The 20239-nt window shown below is 46.8% G+C and overlaps 1 protein-coding gene across 1 annotated transcript in view; it reads right to left on the reverse strand.

Moving 5' to 3' along the window:
- Positions 1-13321, reverse strand: part of G2E3 (G2/M-phase specific E3 ubiquitin protein ligase) — a 95349-nt gene extending 82028 nt beyond the window's left edge. Inside the window, exons 1-2 of the mRNA XM_075844936.1 lie at positions 13144-13321; positions 4257-4314 (exon numbers count right to left, since the gene is read on the reverse strand). Of these exons, the coding sequence (XP_075701051.1) occupies positions 4257-4293 (37 nt within the window). The 5' untranslated portion in view covers positions 4294-4314; positions 13144-13321. The remainder of the gene's footprint in view (positions 1-4256; positions 4315-13143) is intronic.
- Between the last annotated feature and the right edge of the window lie 6918 nt (positions 13322-20239).

Here is a 20239-nt window from a genome sequence, read left to right on the forward strand (position 1 = left end):
ACATCAATTGCACACTAATTTCTGCAAAACACCTGCGGGCTTAACATGCTCACTACACCTCTAAGTAAATACCTTGAGGGGTGCAGTTTACAAAATGGGGTCACTTCTGGGGGATTTACATTGTTTTGGTCCCATAGGCGGTCAGAAAACAATCCAGCAAAATCTGCACGCCAAACGCCACTCCTTCCCTTCTGAGCCCTGCCGTGTGCCCAAAAAGCAGTTTATGACCACATATGGGGTATTGCCGTACTCTGGAGAAATTGCTTTGCAAATGTTGGGGTTCTTTTTTTTTTTTACTTTATTTGTTGAGAAAATGAAAAATTTTGAGTCAAAACTACATCTTATTGAAGAAAAAGGATTGTTTTTATTTTCACTGCCCAATTCTAATAAATTCTATGAAACACCTGTGGGGCCAAAATGCTCACAACACCCCTAGATGAATTCCTCAAGGGGGTGTAGTTTCCTAAATGGAGTCACTTTTTGGGTGTTTTCACTGTTTTGGTCCCTCTGGGGCTTTGCAAATGTGACATGGCCTCCGCAAACCATTCCTGCTAAAAATGAGCTCCAAAAGCCAAATAGCGCTCTTTCCCTTCTAAGCCCTGCCGTGTGTCCAAACAGCCGTTTATTACCACATATGGGGAATTGTTTTACTCGGGAGAAATTGTTTTACAAATTTTGTGCTGCTTTTTCTCCTTTAGTCCTTGTGGAAAAAATTAACTAAACCTCGATTTTTTTGAACAAATTTAGATTTTAATTTTCACAGCCTACTTACAATAATTTCTGCAATGAACCTGTGGGGTCAAAATGCTCACTATACCCCTAGATAATTTCCTCAATTGGTGTACTTTCCAAAATTGAGTCAGTTTTGGGGATTTCCACTGTTCTGGCAAGAGCCCTTCAAACCAGACATGGTGCCTAAAATATATTCTAATAAAAAGAAGGCCCCAAAATCCACTAGGTGCTCCTTTGCTTCTGAGGCCGGTGCTTCAGTCCAGTATCACACTAGGGCCACATATGGGCTATTTCCTAAAACTGCAGAACCTGGGCAATAAATATTGAGTTGTGTTTCTCTGGTAAAACATTGTGTTACAAATCTTTTTATTAAAAATGAAATTCTGCAAAAAAAAAAACAAAAAAAACAATATGAAATGTGTAAACTTCACCTCTACTTTGGTTTAATTCCTGTGAAACGTCTAAAGGGTTAAGAAACTTTCTAAATGCTGTTTTGAATATTTTGAGGGGTGACGTTTTTAAAATGGGGTTACTTATTGGGGGTTTCTAATATATAAGGCCCTCAAAGCCTCTTCATATCTGAACTGGCCCCTGTAAAAATAGACTTGAAATTTTCTTGAAATGTGAGAAATTGCTGCTAAAGTTCTAAGCCTGGTAACGTCCTAGAAAAATAAAAGGCTGTTCAAAAAACGATGCCAATCTATGGACATATGGGGGATGTTAATTAGCAACAACTTTGTGTGGTATTACTGCCTGTTTTACAAGTAGATACATTTAAATTTAGAAAAATGCAAATTTTTGCAATGTTTCACAAAATTTTGGTGTTTTTCACAATTAAATATTGAATGTAATCAAGAACATTTTGCCAGTAACAAAGTCCAATGTGTCACGAGAAAAACAATCCCAGAATCGCTTGGATAGGTAAAAGCATTCCGACGTTATTACCACATAAACTGAAACATGTCAGATTTGAAAAAAAATGGGGCTAGTCCTGAAGGCCAAAATGAGCTTTGCCCTGAAGGGGTTAATGAGGCTCTGTCAGGAAGGTCAAAAGTGGCCAAGGAGGGTTAAAGAGGCTCTGTCACCAGATTTTCAAACCCCTATCTCCTATTGCAGCTGATCGGCGCTGCAATGTAGATAAGAGTAACGTGTTTTTTTTTTTCAAAAACGAGCATTTTTGGTCAAGTTATGACCATTTTTATATTTATGCAAATGAGCCTTTCTTAAAGGAACAGTGTCATCACAAATTATTTTTTTATATGTTAAAGATGTTAGTGCTTTATTAAAAACGTTTATATTTGTGTGTTTGTGTTTTACTTTTTCTTATTTTTACACTTTTTCTTCCCTATGGGGGCTGCCATTTTTTGTTCCATTTCTGTATGTGTCGATTAACGACACATACAGACATGGAATACGGCAGCCACAGTCCCATAGGGACTGCGAACAGCTCCCGTCCCATTCACTTGTGTGTACGGCGTCTGTGTGGGAACTGCGCATGCGCCGCTCCCACACAGTCCAATTTGAAATTGGCGCCGTCCGGCGCCATTTTCCTGTGGACCGGAAGTCGCGACCGGCAGTAATATTACTACTTCCGGTCGCGGCTTCCGGACTTGTGCACTTGGACCAGCGGCAGCAGACGGAGCGGACGGGCCGGAGGGAGCCGCGGCGGGAGGAGCAGGTAAGATATTTCAATGTATGTTCGTGTTTGTTTACTACTGTATGTAAACCTACTACACTGTGTGTTAGCTCAAAAAATGGCGACACACAGTGTAGGAGGTTACACCGTTCAAACCCCTCGTTTATCCCGGCACTAGCTAGGATAAAGGAGGGGGGGGGGATGCTGAGAGCTCACTAGAGCGAGGGCTTTTTACCCAATTTTGCAATGCTGCAATTTTGGGAATAGCTCCATCTAGTGACCAGAAATGGGAAATATTATAAATTAGAATTAATTTATAATATTTCCTGACTCGTGAAAAAAAATAAATAAATTTGAACAATGTTTAATCACCCACACACTAAATGTTTAATTAAAAAAAAACAAACATGTTTTTCTGGCAACACATTCCCTTTAAGTACAACTGGGCGTGTTTAAAGTTATGTCCAAGTGGGCGTGTATTGTGTGTGTACATCTGGACGTTTTTACTAGTTTTACTAGCTGGGCGTTGTGAATAGAAGTGTATGATGCTGACGAATCAGCATCATCCACTTCTCTTCATTACCACCCAGCTTCTGGCAGTGCACAGACACACAGCGTGTCCTCGCGAGATCACACTGTGACGTCACTCACTTCCTCCCACAGGAACTTCATCACTTCGGATGAGCGAGGACACGCTGTGTGTCTGTGAACTGCCAGAAGCTGGGTGGTAACGAAGAGAAGTGGATGATGCTGATTCGTCAGCATCATACACTAGGGCAATGCGATTAATTCGTCCTCAGGACTCTCACGATTCTGTTTAACAGAATCGATTAGTGGCGCAAGGGGAAGGGGCAAGTGGAAGCTCCCCTCGCCTCATCACTGCCTGGTCCGCCCAGTTCTGTCTCTGCTTCCCCATGGAACTGCTGTTCTTTATTGAACAAAATGATAAGTACGGAACAGCAGGTCCATGGGGAAGCAGGTACTCCTAGTACATAGCCACACCGTCCTGTAGATACTGCCCCGCTGTAGATAGCATCCCCTTGCAGATCGCACCACACCACCCCCCTTGTACATCGCACCACAACCCCCCCCCTTGTAGATCGTACCGCTGTAGCACCCACTAGGAGCTGAATCCCCGGCCAAAGCATCGGCAACCTCTGGCCGAGGATTCAGCTCCTAGGGGGAGCTACAGAGGCGGGATCTTCAAGGAAGGGGGGTGCTATCTACAAGGGAGGGGGTGGTGCTGCGAGTCAATACGATTATGGAAATACCACATTTTTCTTTATGCTCTACGAATTAGTAAAAAAATAATAATAATTGTTTTGCGCTACCAGATTCGGAGATCCAAAACGGTTTTGTTTTTCTGTTTACTGTTTATATTGTTTTATTTAAAAAATGGGAAAGGGCCAGTTCACATCAGCGTTGACTGCGCTATTGAGATCGTCAAAATGGAACCCTTACACAACCGTGACAGACGACAACCATTAGCAAAGGTTCCGTCACCACATTGAGATCAATGGTGATGCAAACGGAAACTAAAATTTCCATTTGCCTTTCCGTTGAGGGGTTCCCCGGACGGAAAGCAATGCTGATGTCAACACAGCCAAACGGGTGTTTTTTGAACATTACATATTTTTTTCTTTGTATATTGTCCAAAACTTAATTACGGTACATTTATTTTTACTTTATTTTTTAGTCCCACTGGGAGACTTGAAAATGGAATTGTTAGATCGCTTCCGCAATACACTGCAATACATAACAACCTACAGAGTGACGACAGATGCCAGGTCAAGGACCCCATAGAACTTTGGGTAAAAAGGCAAAATAAGTGATTGTGTAAAACTTCAAAAAGAAAATATTTGCTAACCAATGAACCAGGTATACTTACGCAAGCTCACTGTGGATGAATGGCTGGAGTCGCTCATATTGACTCAACTTTAAGACTCCTGCAAACAAATAAGTAAAAATGTATATTATTGTCCGCATATGGTGACTTGTATGTGCAGATATTTACCATTTTAATAATGTAGTTCCCTGCCTTGAAAAGGTTTTTCCTGATTTTACCTAACAAATAAAATAAATAGTTTATTCACTGTATACTGGCCAATTATTAGCTGTAGTGTGTGTGAGGGTGCGCGTGCGGAACTCGTGTGCAGCTGTGTACAACACTTAAACAGGCATATCAATTTCCAGGCAGCCACGTAAGAAATGAAGTGTTACATGACAATTAAATCAATGGCTTTGCTCTGTAATATTATGGAGGGCCAGCTGCACTCTGATTGGAATAATAGATGAGTCCTGAACAGAGGTACCCCCTTTACTAACTCAGAACCCCCCTCATATCCCTTTAAAGATGTCCTCTAACATATAAAACAAGCTGGACAACTTACCAGCCATTGCCCAGCTGAATCTCTGTCATAGACACTGAGCGCAGGGGACCGCCCACTTATATTCTACTCTTATAGGTCACTGAAACGAACGGGGCCGATTGCAGGGGAACACGGGTGGCTAGCAGGAACAGAAAACCAGTGCTGCACTCAGCGCTGTATATGTTAGAGAGTGTGAAAGATGCTGTTTAGACCAACCCAATTACCACAGGGAATTTCGCCTGAAAATCTGGACCAATTCGTGCTTTATTTGGTGCAAATTTTAACCCGGATTTGCTGCTGCAGACACCAGATGAGGGTAGAAAAAAATACCAAACTCACCTCCTCCAGGTCTCCCATACCGAAGCATCACTCCTCGCAGAGCTGGCCTCCTTGCATGACGTTTTCTCCCATGTGACCATTGCAGTTTGTGATTAGCTGCAGCAGCAGGGCATTATAGTGAGGGGCAACTATGGGGGCATCATACCGTGTTGGGGGCAGCTATAGGGGTATCATACCGTGTTGGGGGCAGCTATAGGGGTATCATAGCGTGTGCGGGCATCTATAGGGGTATCATAGCGTGTGCGGGCATCTATAGGGGCATCATAGCGGGTGCGGGCAGCTATAGGGGCATCATAGCGGGCAGCTATAGGGGCATCATAGCGGGTGCGGGCAGCTATAGGGGCATCATAGCGGGTGCGGGCAGCTATAGGGGCATCATAGCGGGTGCGGGCAGCTATAGGGGCATCATAGCGGGTGCGGGCAGCTATAGGGGCATCATACCGGGTGCGGGGGGGGAAGCTAAACCGGCATCATACCGTGTGGGGGCATCATAGCGGGTGCGGGCAGCTGTGGGGGCATCATACCGCGTGGGGGCAGATGTGGGGGCATCATACCGCGTGGGGGCATCATACCGTGTGGGGCAGCTGTGGGGGCATCATACCGCGTGGGGGCATCATACCGCGTGGGGGCATCATACCGCGTGGGGGCATCATACCGCGTGGGGGCATCATACCGCGTGGGGGCAGCTGTGGGGGCAGCTGTGGGGGCATCATACCGCGTGGGGGCAGCTGTGGGGGCATCATACCGCGTGGGGGCAGCTGTGGGGGCATCATACCGCGTGGGGGAAGCTGTGGGGGCATCATACCGCGTGGGGGAAGCTGTGGGGGGCATCATACCGCGTGGGGGAAGCTGTGGGGGGCATCATACCGCGTGGGGGAAGCTGTGGGGGCATCATACCGCGTGGGGGAAGCTGTGGGGGCATCATACCGTGTGGGGGAAGCTATGGGGGCATCATACCGTGTGGGGGAAGCTATGGGGGCATTATACCGTGTGGGGGAAGCTATGGGGAGCATCGCAAGATCTCTGGCCGGTGACTCGTGTCTCCCTCTGATCCCCCCTGTAGATAGCGCCGTAGATGGCACCCCCCCCCCCTGAGAAAGCGCTGCTGTAGCTCCTTGTAGGGGAGCTACTGGAGAAACCCCTGGCGTTACTGTCCATATATGCAAAGTAAGGGTATGTGCACACGGTGAGAGGCTTTTACGGCTGAAATGACACTGTTTTCAGGAGAAAACAGCTGCCTCGTTTCAGCCGTAAAAGCTCCTCCTCGTATAATGTGAGGCGTCTGTGACGCTCGTAAATCTTGAGCTGCTCTTCATTGAGTTCAATGAAGAACGGCTCAAATTACGTTGCAAAGAAGTGTCCTGCACTTCTTTGCCGAGGCAGTCAATTTACGCGTCGCCGTTTGACAGCGTGTAAATTACAGGTCGTCTGCACAGTACGTCGGCAAATCCATTCAAATGAATGGGCAGATGTTTGCCGACGTATTGTAGCCCTATTTTCAGGCGTAAATCGAGGCATAATACGCCTCGTTTACGCCTGAAAATAGGTCGTGTGAACCCAGCCTAAAGATCAAATCTGTGGCACTCTGCAGGTTGTCTGGGTGCTATGAGGAGGGTTCCCACCCCATCTATATTTAGAAGATAAACTCAAGCACTCCTTAGGTCAATATGCAGAAAATAGATTTAATTCGAATGAGGCAATATACAGAGATCAGTAACATTTCGGCCTTTGTCAAACTCTGCAAATAAATGCAGAAACAATATGCACATTAAAGTAAACATAAAATTATTAATCACATATAGAGTGGTCATGTAAGGAGAACCTGAAAAACATTTATCATATCTATAACAATCACATGCAAAATATGTAATCAGAGGAAGAAAAAAAATTATGAAAAGATAGATATGTGGGCCACTTGTGGTCCTATAGATAGCGAATCTATGATTTAAATATATATTGTAGAATGCACAAAAGTCACTATATACTTTGGAAGAACAGTGGTTATTTGAGCATAGTAAACGTAAGACATGTTTAGTCTCCCTCTTAGGCCTGATTTACACGAGCGTGTGCGTTTTGCGCGCGCAAAATACGCTGCGTTTTGCGCGCGCAAAAGGCATTTGACAGCTCCGTGTGTCATCCGTGTATGATGCGCGGCTGCGCGATTTTCGCGCAGCCGCCATCATAGAGATGAGGCTAGTCGACGCCCGTCACTGTCCAAGGTGCTGAAAGAGCTAACTGATCGGCAGTACCTCTTTCAGCACCCTCGACAGTGAGTTCCGATCACAATATACACCAACCTGTGAATAAAAAAAGATGTTCAAACTTACCATGAACTGCCTGCTTCCTCCAGTCCGGTCTCCCGGCCGTTGCCTTGGTGACGCGTCGCTCTCTTGTCATCCGGCCCCACCTCCCAGGATGACACGGCAGTCCATGAGACCGCTGCAGCCTGTGATTGGCTGCAGGCTGTGCTTGGCCTGTGATTGGCTGCAGCTGTCACTTGGCCTGAATTGTCATCCCGGGAGGTCGGACTGGAGGAAGGAGCCGGGACTTATCGGTAAGTCCGAACTTCTGTTTTTTTTTTACACGTATATGTATATTGTGATCGAAAGTCACTGTCCATGGTGCTGAAACAGTTTAAGTCTTTCAGCACCGTGGGCAGTGACTGTCTCCTGACGGCGCGTACCCGAAAATTTTTTGCCGGGTTCGGTCAAAACGAGTTCGGCCGAACCCGGTTAAGTTCGGTGCGCTCATCTCTAATTTGACACTCCGTTTGGATGTTTGTAAACAGAAAAGCACGTGGTGCTTTTCTGTTTACATTCATCCTTTTAACAGCTCTTGCGTGATTTTCGCGCATGCAACGCAGTAGCGTCCGTGTGCCATGCGTTGCTTTCACGCACCCATTGACTTCAATGGGTGCGTGAAAAACGCACTATTATAGAACATGTCGTGAGTTTTACGCAACGCACTCACGCTGCGCAAAATTCACGCATCGTCTAAACTGCCCCATAGAGTAATATAGGTGCGTACGACACGCGTGAAAAGCACGCGCGTATATTACGCTCGTGTAAATGAGGCCTTAGAGCAATGTATGCACTAAAGTAGCACGTAAGTAACATTTCGACCGGATTGTGGCCGAAACGTTACTGATCTCTGTATAGTGCCTCATTTGAATTAAATCTATTTTCTGCATATTGACCTAAGGAGTGCTTGAGTTTACATTCCATATATGCAAAATGGCCATGAAAAACTGACAGTTGATCCGTTTTTAATGGCCATTTATTTTCACGGTCGTGTGAATGTAGCAAACAGGAGACACTGGTTGTTCATACTCTTGTTGAGCTTTATCGTGACACACTGAATACAAGGGCTAAAAGAGCAGATTCATGCGTCACCATCACTCCCCAAAAAATTGTGGAATGTTTTTTTTAAACGTTCAGTATTTATTGTAGGTGGTTAGGCTGAGTTCACACAGTTTTTTGCAGGCAGAGAATTCTGCCTCAAAATTCCATTTGGAATTTTGAGGCAGATTTTGATCTGCCTGCACGCCGTTTGCGCGACTTTCGCTGCGTTTTTCGCTCACGCCCATTGAGCGCCACGGGCAGAAACTCTGTGAAATACGCCTTCTCTGCCTCCTATTTATGTTAATGGAAGGTCATAGGCGTAAACACCTGGAGATAGGGCAGGTTGCTTCTCTCTTCCGCGAGCGTTTCTTACCGCTTGCGGGAAAAAAACGCCTCCACCTCACATTGAAGTCAATGGGAGGCATTTTTGGATGTTTTTTTTGCGCATTTTCCACATTTAAAAAAAAAAAACTGTGTGAACAGGTCCTAAGGGGACACATTTTCATATACTGCAAACTCTAAAATACACTCAGTACTTTGAATTTTATGACTTCAGTACGTCCATGTGAAAACAAGCAGGCGGACCATGAGATCCTTGCTAAGGCCTGATGCACACGAACGTAAAAATGCTCATAATTACGGGCCCATGAACTTCTATTGGCACACGGGTACCTCCCCGTATGCTTATGGTCTATGGGACTTCCGTAATCACGGGTGGCTACGTGTGTGCACCTGTAATTGCGGGAGCGTTGCTAGGTCACGTCAGGGGATAGTCAATATCCAGGGTGCTGAAAGAGTTAAAGGGAATGTGTCGCTAGAATTTATTTTATTTTTTTAGTTAAAGTCAGTATATACATTACACATTGGTCTAATTTTTTCACAAGTCAGGAAATATTATAAATTCGATTCTAATTTATAACATTTCCATGCGCTGGTCACTAGAGGGAGCAATTCCCAAAATTGCAGCATTGGCATGTGGTAAAGCAACCTCATTGCTTTATGCTGCAAAATTGGAGAAGACACACGCGCTCTAGTGTGCTCAAACAATACCCCCTCCTTTATCCTGGCTAGTGCTACACATGCTAGTGCCAGGAGAAAGGAGAGGGTTGAATGTTCAAACCTCCTACACTGTGTGCCGCCATTTTTTGAGCGAATGCACAGTGTAGGAGGATTAGATACAGTGGTAATCACACAGTAAGGCCTCATTTACACGAGCGTGTGCGTTTTGCGCACGCAAAAAAACGCAGCGTTTTGCGTGCGCAAAAAGGCACTTGACAGCTCCGTGTGTCATCAGTGTATGATGCGCGGCTGCGTGATTTTCGCGCAGCCGCCATCATAGAGATGAGGCTAGTCGACGTCAGTCACTGTCCAGGGTGCTGAAAGAGTTAACTGATCGGCAGTAACTCTTTCAGCACCCTCGACAGTGAATTCCGATCACCATATCGAGTAACCTGTTTAAAAAAAAAAAAGAGGTTCGTACTTACCGAGAACTTCCCGGCCGTTGCCTTGGTGACGCGTCCTTGGTGACGCGCCTCTCTTGACATCTGGCCCCACCTCCCTGGATGTGACAGAGCCTCTTTAAAGGACAGGTGTCGCAAATTTTTTTTTTTATATAAATTTGCTTTTACAGAGATGGAATACGGCACGTACATCCCCATAGAGAATGCGAACGGGAGCAGTTCCATTCACTATAGTGTACGCCGTCTGTGTGGGAACGGCGCATGCGCCGCTCCCACACAGTCCAAAAGGAATGTCTTCGGCTGAGCGACATCCGGCGCCATTTTCATGTGGACCGGAAGTTGTGGCCGGACAGTAAGATGACTACTTCCGGTCGCGGCTTCCGGACATATGTTCAGAAGCAAGGACTAGGAGCGGAGGGAACGGCGGCAGGAGCAGGTAAGTTATGTTTGTGTCTGTTCGTGTTTTAGGCCTCATTTACACGAGCGTAATATACGCGCGTGCGACGCGCCTATATTACTCTATGGGGCAGTGCAGACAATGCGTGATTTTTGCGCAGCGCGAGTGCGTTGCGTAAAACTCACGACATGTTCTATAATCGTGCGTTTTTCACGCATCACGCACCCATTGAAGTCAATGGGTGCGTGAAAACCACGAAGGTCGCACGGAAGCACTTCCGTGCGAACTGCGTGATCCGCGCAAGAGCTGTCAAACTGAATGTAAACAGAAAAGCAACAAGTGCTTTTCTGTTTACAAACATCCGAACGGAGTGTCTTAGAGATGAGCGAACCGAACTTCACCGGGTTCGGCCGAACTCGTTTTGACCGAACCCGGCAGGAGACAGTCACTGTCCAGGGTGCTGAAAGAGTTAAACTGGTTCAGCACCCTGGACAGTGACTTCCGATCCCAATATACGTGAACGTGTAAAAAAAAAAAAAAAGTTCTGACTTACCGATAACTCCCGGCTTCTTCCTCCAGTCTGACCTCCCAGGATGACAATTCAGTCCAAGTGACAGCTGCAGCCAATCACAAGCCAAGCACAGGCTGCAGCGGTCACATGGACTGCCGCGTCATCCAGAGAGGTCGGACTGGATGTCAAAAGAGGGACGCGTCACCAAGACAACGGCCAGGGTACGTATACATTTTTTTTACTTTCAAACGCTGCGGAAACTCTGCCCGAAAGGGCTGCCCCTTCTCTCTATCCTGATAGAGAGAAGGGGCTCCCGATTAGTGCAGAGAAAAAGGGTACGTAAATACGGGTGGTATGCTGGTGACACCAAATAGCACAAGTCAGGGTGCTGTGGTCACCGGTATAGTATATAAACACAAGTCAGGGTGCTGTGGTCACCGGTATAGTATATAAACACAAGTCAGGGTGCTGTGGTCACCGGTATAGTATATAAACACAAGTCAGGGTGCTGTGGTCACCGGTATAATATATAAACACAAGTCAGGGTGCTGTGGTCACCTGTATAGTATATAAAACACAAGTCAGGGTGCTGTGGTCACCGGTATAGTATATAAAACACAAGTCAGGGTGCTGTGGTCACCGGTATAGTATATAAACACAAGTCAGGGTGCTGTGGTCACCTGTATACTATATAAACACAAGTCAGGGTGCTGTGGTCACCTGTATAGTATATAAACACAAGTCAGGGTGCTGTGGTCACCGGTATAGTATATAAACACAAGTCAGGGTGCTGTGGTCACCTGTATAATATATAAACACAAGTCAGGGTGCTGTGGTCACCGGTATAGTATATAAACACAAGTCAGGGTGCTGTGGTCACCTGTATAGTATATAAACACAAGTCAGGGTGCTGTGGTCACCTGTATAATATATAAACACAAGTCAGGGTGCTGTGGTCACCGGTATAGTATATAAACACAAGTCAGGGTGCTGTGGTCACCTGTATAATATATAAACACAAGTCAGGGTGCTGTGGTCACCGGTATAGTATATAAACACAAGTCAGGGTGCTGTGGTCACCTGTATAATATATAAACACAAGTCAGGGTGCTGTGGTCACCGGTATAGTATATAAACACAAGTCAGGGTGCTGTGGTCACCTGTATAATATATAAACACAAGTCAGGGTGCTGTGGTCACCGGTATAGTATATAAACACAAGTCAGGGTGCTGTGGTCACCGGTATAGTATATAAACACAAGTCAGGGTGCTGTGGTCACCTGTATAATATATAAACACAAGTCAGGGTGCTGTGGTCACCGGTATAGTATATAAACACAAGTCAGGGTGCTGTGGTCACAGGTATAGTATATAAACACAAGTCAGGGTGCTGTGGTCACCGGTATAATATATAAACACAAGTCAGGGTGCTGTGGTCACCTGTATAGTATATAAACACAAGTCAGGGTGCTGTGGTCACCGGTATAGTATATAAACACAAGTCAGGGTGCTGTGGTCACCGGTATAGTATATAAAACACAAGTCAGGGTGCTGTGGTCACCTGTATAATATATAAACAAGTCAGGGTGCTGTGGTCACCTGTATAATATATAAACACAAGTCAGGGTGCTGTGGTCACCTGTATAGTATATAAACACAAGTCAGGGTGCTGTGGTCACCTGTATAGAATATAAACACAAGTCAGGGTGCTGTGGTCACCTGTATAGTATATAAACACAAGTCAGGGTGCTGTGGTCACCGGTATAATATATAAACACAAGTCAGGGTGCTGTGGTCACCTGTATAATATATAAACACAAGTCAGGGTGCTGTGGTCACCGGTATAGTATATAAACACAAGTCAGGGTGCTGTGGTCACCTGTATAATATATAAACAAGTCAGGGTGCTGTGGTCACCTGTATAATATATAAACACAAGTCAGGGTGCTGTGGTCACCTGTATAGTATATAAACACAAGTCAGGGTGCTGTGGTCACCGGTATAGTATATAAACACAAGTCAGGGTGCTGTGGTCACCTGTATAGAATATAAACACAAGTCAGGGTGCTGTGGTCACCGGTATAATATATAAACACAAGTCAGGGTGCTGTGGTCACCTGTATAGTATATAAACACAAGTCAGGGTGCTGTGGTCACCTGTATAGAATATAAACACAAGTCAGGGTGCTGTGGTCACCGGTATAATATATAAACACAAGTCAGGGTGCTGTGGTCACCTGTATAGAATATAAACACAAGTCAGGGTGCTGTAAATGATTGTCAACAAGTTAAAGACGAGCCATCTACAGTGACATAACGAGGAGTATGGACAGCACTCGGTGCGGCAGAAGTACGTACCCGGAGCAGCGCTCTCCCACACAGGGACCTGATCTCCTCCGCTTTCTCTGTCTCTCCCCTTCTGTGTTCAAACTGCTTCAAAAATTCAAACCCTAACATCCGGCTCCATCCCGGAAACCCCGCTCTCCCGGAGGGAGGAGTATGAGGCGGATCATGCGTGTCACGCCTCGCTTACGTTTTGTGGCGAGAAACGGTTATTTCTCTTTTTCTGGAAGACATTATTTCAAGTTGTTCCACACCGCCCAATCGATGTTTTAAGGATGCATTGATGGACCCTTATCCCGTTGCCTGTTTGAATTTTTTTATTTGTGGTTGTGATTTTTTTTTAAAATCTTAATGCGCATGCTCGTTGTGTTCACAGCGAGGTTTAATAGGAGCATTGTAGATTTTTCATTATGTGTATTTATGGATAACATGATATCTGTTCATACGCGGTTTTTATCCTAGGCACTAGATGGCGCTATAACACGAAAGTTCACAGCAGAGATAAAGGGACAAGCGACCCAGTCTGATGTATATGTATTGTGCCTGTTGTCAGCCATTTCAGGTTGGGGAGATGCTAACTACTACTGTCTTCAATGGGAATACAGAAAGAAAGTTACCTGTTATTTTATCTCACATATTTCCAGTTCTAGAAATATATATATATGAGAGTGATATAAAAAGTATTTTCTACCAAGGGCAACCCCCTTCAGTGATCAGATTATCACCAGGGTCTGGCTGCTGTAAACCTCCACCGACCTGCTGGAAGCTGCAGCACCTATACATTTATGAATGTAATGTAGAATTACACTCCACTCCTTCAAATCAATGGGTGACCATGGAATCCGTTCCACATAGTTCAGATATGTGAATGGGCTGGCACTGTTGGTATGCTCAGGGTCTCCACCAGGTGATAGTGAACTAGGGGTATTCTGTGCCATACATGGCCGATCCTAGCTTTTCTGCTGCCTGAGGTGAAAATTGAAATAGCGCCCCCGGATCTTGATTGACATTCCCCTGGCTGTTCTACATCACTAGCAGTTTCCTGCAACTCTTGGAGATGCGCTGTTGCCTTGTACTTCCCTGGCAAGCGCGGTGCAACGATGAAGCCGGTCGGTGTACACCTCGCTGCACGGTGCGTGCCCAAGGAGTACAAGGCAATGACGCATCCGAGAAAGTTAGAGGAGACTGGTAGTGATGTATAACAGCCAGGGGGATGTCAATCAAGCAGGAAACATGGGTTTGGAGGCAGGACTATGTGACACTTCAGGATAGCGGCACCGGCACCGTCACATAACCCTTTAATTAGCCTATAGTGTGCAGTGCACCATTTTAAAAGTTGATTTTATAGATTTTGCTGCATCTGAAAGAAAACATACAAAGGAATGCAATTGCAGGGCAGATGGAGTTGTTTTCAATTCATTGTGTATTTAATCGGAACCTGTCAGGTAATTCTCACTCCTTGAACCGCCACCATGCGGTAATTCATGACCTGACAATATTTACAGACAGGTTCCCATTAAATACACAATGAATTGAAAACAACTCCATCTGCCCTGCAATTTTGTTATTATAAATGTATCCTATAAAATTACAGCTCCATAACCAAGCTCATACATATATACAGCACCAGAACCACGCTCAATACATATATACAGTACCAGAACAAAGCCCAGTACATATATACAGCACCAGATCCAAGCTCAGTACATATATACAGTACCTGTGCAAAGCTCGGTACATAAATACAGCACCAGAACCAGGGTTGCCAACCTCCACTTCGGGAATTTTAGCTCAGTTGCACAGAAATTTCTGGACAGAACAACATTTTTACGGACACATTACAAGATCAATGCCTATACATTGTGCAGTGTGCTAGAAGTGACTCACCAGTCACAGCTCCGCTTGTAGCTTTCCCCCGCTAACTTAGGTGATGTTTTCTCTGATTAGAATCGTTCACTTTCCCTTTTTTCTCCATCTGGCCCAGACCACTGTGACGACTTATTCCAGCCACGACTCGTCTCTGCAGAATTTGACATACAGACATGTTGGTTTCACGCTTTTCCAGCATCCTCCACACGTATACCCCATCATCTAAACAAACTCGTAATCCAGTGATCCCGAAGGTAATAATGATCCCTTAATGCTCAATACAATAAAAGTGCCCCATCAGTAATCGTGTCCCCTGCAGATAACACCACACACTGCCCCCCTTGTAGATTGCGCCACACAGCTCCCCTTGTAGATAGCCACACAGCCCCCTTTGTAGATAGCGCCACATAGCTCCCCCTTGTAGATAGCGCCATACACAGCTCTTCTTTCTAGATAGCGCCACACAGCCCCCTTGTAGATAGCTCCATACAGCTCCCCCTTGTAGACAGTGCCACACAGCTCCCCCTTGTAGATAGCGCCACACAGCCCCCCTTGTAGATAGCACCCCCTTCCCTTGTAAGTAGTGCCGCTCAGCCCCCTCTTCCCTTGTACTTAGTGAAAACAGAGCAGAGAGCGGTAGCCTACCGCTACGACTCTCCGCTCTGCCTGACACGACTCACCATCAGGAGGAGGAGGTGGTCATGCGGCGGAGGATCACTTTTGGCTGGGGTCGGTGACGGCACAGTACTGGGCCAGTCCAGTCACCTGACCTGAGACACCTGAGCTAATGTCAGGTGACTGGATTGGTCCACTCCCGGCACCGACCTCACTTGGCAGCGGCCGGCCTGCATATTTTCAGATTCTGCAGAATCTGAAAATATGCCTGGCCGCAGCCTACTATTCCTTTGCACTGCACATGTACATTTTGGCACATGCGCAGTGCAAAGTTCCGGGAGACTGCTGAAAAATCCTTCCGTACCCTAGCAGCCGAGCTGGCATGGAACAATGAGGCACTGGTGGCGACCTTCTGGCAAGGACTGTCTTCTCACATCGGGTCATTTTGCGCACCAATGCCCACAGAAACCGGGAAACTCCAGTACCCAGGGTTGGTTGGAAAGGCAACTCTAGATGAGACGTCTCCAAACGTTAAAACCTCTTCCAAATTATAGATTCCTGTGGCCATCGTCTCCGGAGAGACGTCACATCCCTCCTTCGCCTATCTTGACTTCGGAGCAGCTGCTAATTTCATCCAGCAGGATCTAGTTGATTGTTTACATCTACCCACAGTTCTTCTGGAGAGACCCCTGGCTGTTGCCTCTGTGAATGGTCTACCATTGCCCGATCCGATTGTGTTCATCACGGAGCCATTGACACTACGGATCGGAGCTCTTCAATCGGAGCAGATCGCCTTCCGTGTACTACCTAAGGCTATTCATCTTATATTGCTGGGTCTGCCTACACGTCCCGGTTCTTGACTGGAGTTCCGGAGAGATTCTTCAATGGGGTTCCGGATGCCATAGCCATTGCCTGTCACAAGTTCGTCCTTGTAAAGGATCTGCCAGACACAGCTTCTGTGTCGACACCTGTGGTTAATCAGTCTGCACCTGCTCCTAGGTCTGATAGAGTGACTCGATCTGCTACCACTCAGGCTGGTAGGCTCAGGAGTGGGAGAACCTATCACAGCCTGGCCAGATGGTTCTAGCTCCCGCCCTCGGCCTATTTATACCTTCATTTCCTGCTTGTCTTTGCCTGTGATTCTTTCCTGTTTCCTGGCTCTGCTGCTCCTGCTATTATTATTGACCTTGCTTCATTTTGACCCTGGCTTTACTGACTACGCTCCTGCTCTGCGTTTGGTACCTCGTACACTCCTGGTTTGACTCGGCTCGTTCACTACTCCTGTTGCTCACGGTGTTGCCGTAGGCAACTGCCCCATTTCCCTTAGCTTCTGTGTACCCTTGTCTGTTTGTCTGTCGTACACATATTGAGCGTAGGGACCGTCGCCCAGTTGTACGCCGTCACCTAGGACGGGCCGTGCAAGTAGGCAGGGAATAAGTGGCGGGTAGATTAGGGCTCACCTGTCTGTCTCCCTACCCCGTCATTACAGTCCTGTTATGCCCCCTCTGTCTCAGTCACTCTCCGATCTACCATCTCAGTATGCCAGTTTTGTGGATGTCTTCTGCAAGCGGGAGGCTGAGACGTTGCCTCCATATTGGAATTATAACTGTCCCGTTGAACTGGTTCCAAATGCTTCTCTTCCCCGTGGACGAGTATATCCTCTCTCCTTGCCAGAGACTTTATCCATGTCAGCCTATATCAAGGAGAATTTGGAGAGGGGTTTTATATGAAAATCTTCCTCCCCTTCGTTAAGAGAGATGGATCTCTTCGACCCTGCATTGACTACCGTGGTCTCAACCAGATCAGGGTCAAGAACAAATACCCGTTGCCACTTATATTCGAGCTGTTTGATTGCATACAAGGAGCCAAAAATTTCTCTAAGCTAAACCTGCGGGGGGCTTATAACCTAATCCGGATTTGCCGGGGTGACGAATGGAAGACGGCATTTAACACCCGGGATGGGCAGTACGAATACCTAGTGATGCCTTTCGGTCTGTGTAACACTCCCATAGTTTTTCAGGAATTTGTTAATGATATCTTCCGAGATCTTCTCTATGTCTGCGTTGTAGTTTATCTCGATATTTTGATTTTCTCCCCTGATCCGACGACTCATCGGAGGCATGTCCGTCAAATTCTACTATGATTAAGGGAGAATCGTTTATACGCCAAGCTGGAGAAGTGCGTCTTTGAGAGGAGTTCTCTGCCCTTCCTGGGCTACATCATCTCGGATCAAGGTCTCAAGATGGATGCAGAGAAAGTGAGAGCTGTCCTGGAGTGGCCACGTCCTCAGGGCCATACAGCGGTTCCTAGGATTCGCCAATTTCTACCTGGAGTCTATTCCAAACTTCTCATCTCTGACAGCTCCCATCTCTACCCTTACCTAGAAGGGTGTGAACGCCAAGGTGTGGACTTCAGAGGCAGAGTCCGCATTTATTAGCCTCAAAAAAGCCTTCACTTCAGCTTCGATCCTCCATTATCCTGATGTATCTCGGCAGTTCTCATTGGAGGTGGACGCTTCCTCTGTTGGTGCAGGTGCACTTCTGTTCCAGAGGAGCTCCAAAGGAAAGGCAGTAGTATGTGGCTACTACTGGAGTCTTTTTTCTTCTGCTGAGCGCAATTACTCTATTGGAGATCGGGAGCTACTGGCCATCAAATTGGTTCTGGAGGATTGGAGACATCTTCTGGAGGGCGCAGCTCACCCAATCCTGATCTTCACCGACCACAAGAACCTTACCTACCTTCAGTCCGCTCAACGAATAAATCCCCGTAAAGCCAGGTGGTCGCTGTTCCTCACCCGTTTCCAATTTGTGCTCCACTACCATCCCGCTGACAAGAATGTGAGGGCCGACGGCCTGTCCAGATAGTTTGAGATGGAAGTTACGGTGGAGTCCCTTCAGACTATCATAGACCCGTCCTGCATTGTCACTGCTAATCCTTTGTAGGTTAGAGACATCCATCCGGGGAGGCCTTTTGTTCGTTTGGCAGACAGGAGAATAATTCTCCACTGGGGACACAGTTCTAAACTGGCTGGGCACGCTGGTGTCCATAAAACCCGAGACCTGATTGCTCGTCACTTCTGGTGGCCACGCTACCTAAAGATAATCTGGACTTTGTCTCCTCTTGCACGCTGTGTGCTTCTAACAAGGTTACTCACTCCAAACCTGCCGGCCTGCTTCAACCTCTGCCTGTACCCCCTGGCAGCACATTGCGATGGACTTTGTCAGAGACCTTCCCCCCTCAACGGGATGCTGCACTATCTGGGTGGTGGTGGAACGGTTCTCTAAGATGGCACATTTTATCCCGCTGACTGGCCTACCTTCTGCTCCCCGACTGGTGAGTCTCTTCATTATACACATCTTTCGCTTGCATGGCTTGCCTCTTCACGTTGTGTCCGACCCGGGGGTTCAGTTTAGCTCAAAGTTCTGGAGAGCCCTCTGTAAACTCCTGGATGTGAGATTGGACTTTTCTTCAGCTTATCACCCCCAGTCCAATGGGCAAGTCGAGAGGATCAACCAGATCATGGAGAATTATCTTTGCCACTTCATCTCTTCACAGCACGATAACTGGGAACAGCTTCTTCCATGGGCCGAGTTCTCGTACAACAACCACACAAGTGAGTCCACCACTTCCACACCATTTCACATTGTGTACAGTCAACATCCTAGAGTCCCTCTTCCAGTGTCGACTACATCTCAGGTACCTGCTGCTGACTCTGCATTTGGGGACTTTCTGCAAATCTGGCAACAGACCCAGTCCTCTATTTTGCTGGCAGTCGATCGCATGAAGTGAAAAGCAGATACAAAGAGAAGAGAGCTGCCTCAGAATCTTCCGGGTACCAAAGTCTGGCTATCCCTTCGGAACATTCATTTGAAGGTGCCTTCATACAAGTTTGCTCCCAGGTTCCTTGGTCCTTTCGAGATTCTGCAACAAATAAACCCTGTCTCCTATAAGCTGCGGCTACCTCCTACCCTCAAAATCCCCAACTCCTTTCATGTGTCCCTCCTGAAACCTGTGATCCTGAACCGCTACAGCAAGACTTCTAGTTCCACAGTTGCTCCCAGCGGTTCTTCTGATGTGTTCGAGGTGAGGGAGATCCTGGACTGCAAGAGGGTAGGAGGAAGGACTTTCTATTTGGTGGACTGGAGAGGGTTTGGTCCTGAGGAGAGGTCCTGGGAGCCGGAAGAGAACCTCAGTGTTCCTGCTCTCATTAAGAAATTCCTCGCTCTGGGCCCAAGAGGAGGGGGCGTAAAATGGGGGATACTGTAGCGTCCATAGGCACGGGCCATCGGGTTTACTCACCTTGCTACGCCCGCAGCCATGGATACGTGAGCGCTGGTCCCCATCACCTTCCTAGGAGATGCCAGCGCTCACTTCCGCTCCGGTCTGCTGTGTCCCGTAGGGTGCGCGCGCACGCTCGTGTCCGCTCTTAAAGGGCCAGCGCGCGCACCTGTAAAACAATCATCATTATCAACCACATGATTTCCTGGTCTATAAGAAGGCCTCGGCCCTTTTGATCATTGCCTGAGCGTTGTTAGTATTCCCAAGTCTCTCTTGCAAATGGTCCCTTAGTGTTTCCTGTTCCAGTTGTTACCCATGCCCTGTTACCTGTTCCTGTATCCTGTGCTGT

This window comes from Rhinoderma darwinii, chromosome 12, assembly GCF_050947455.1.
Source record: "Rhinoderma darwinii isolate aRhiDar2 chromosome 12, aRhiDar2.hap1, whole genome shotgun sequence".
NCBI lineage: Eukaryota > Metazoa > Chordata > Amphibia > Anura > Rhinodermatidae > Rhinoderma > Rhinoderma darwinii.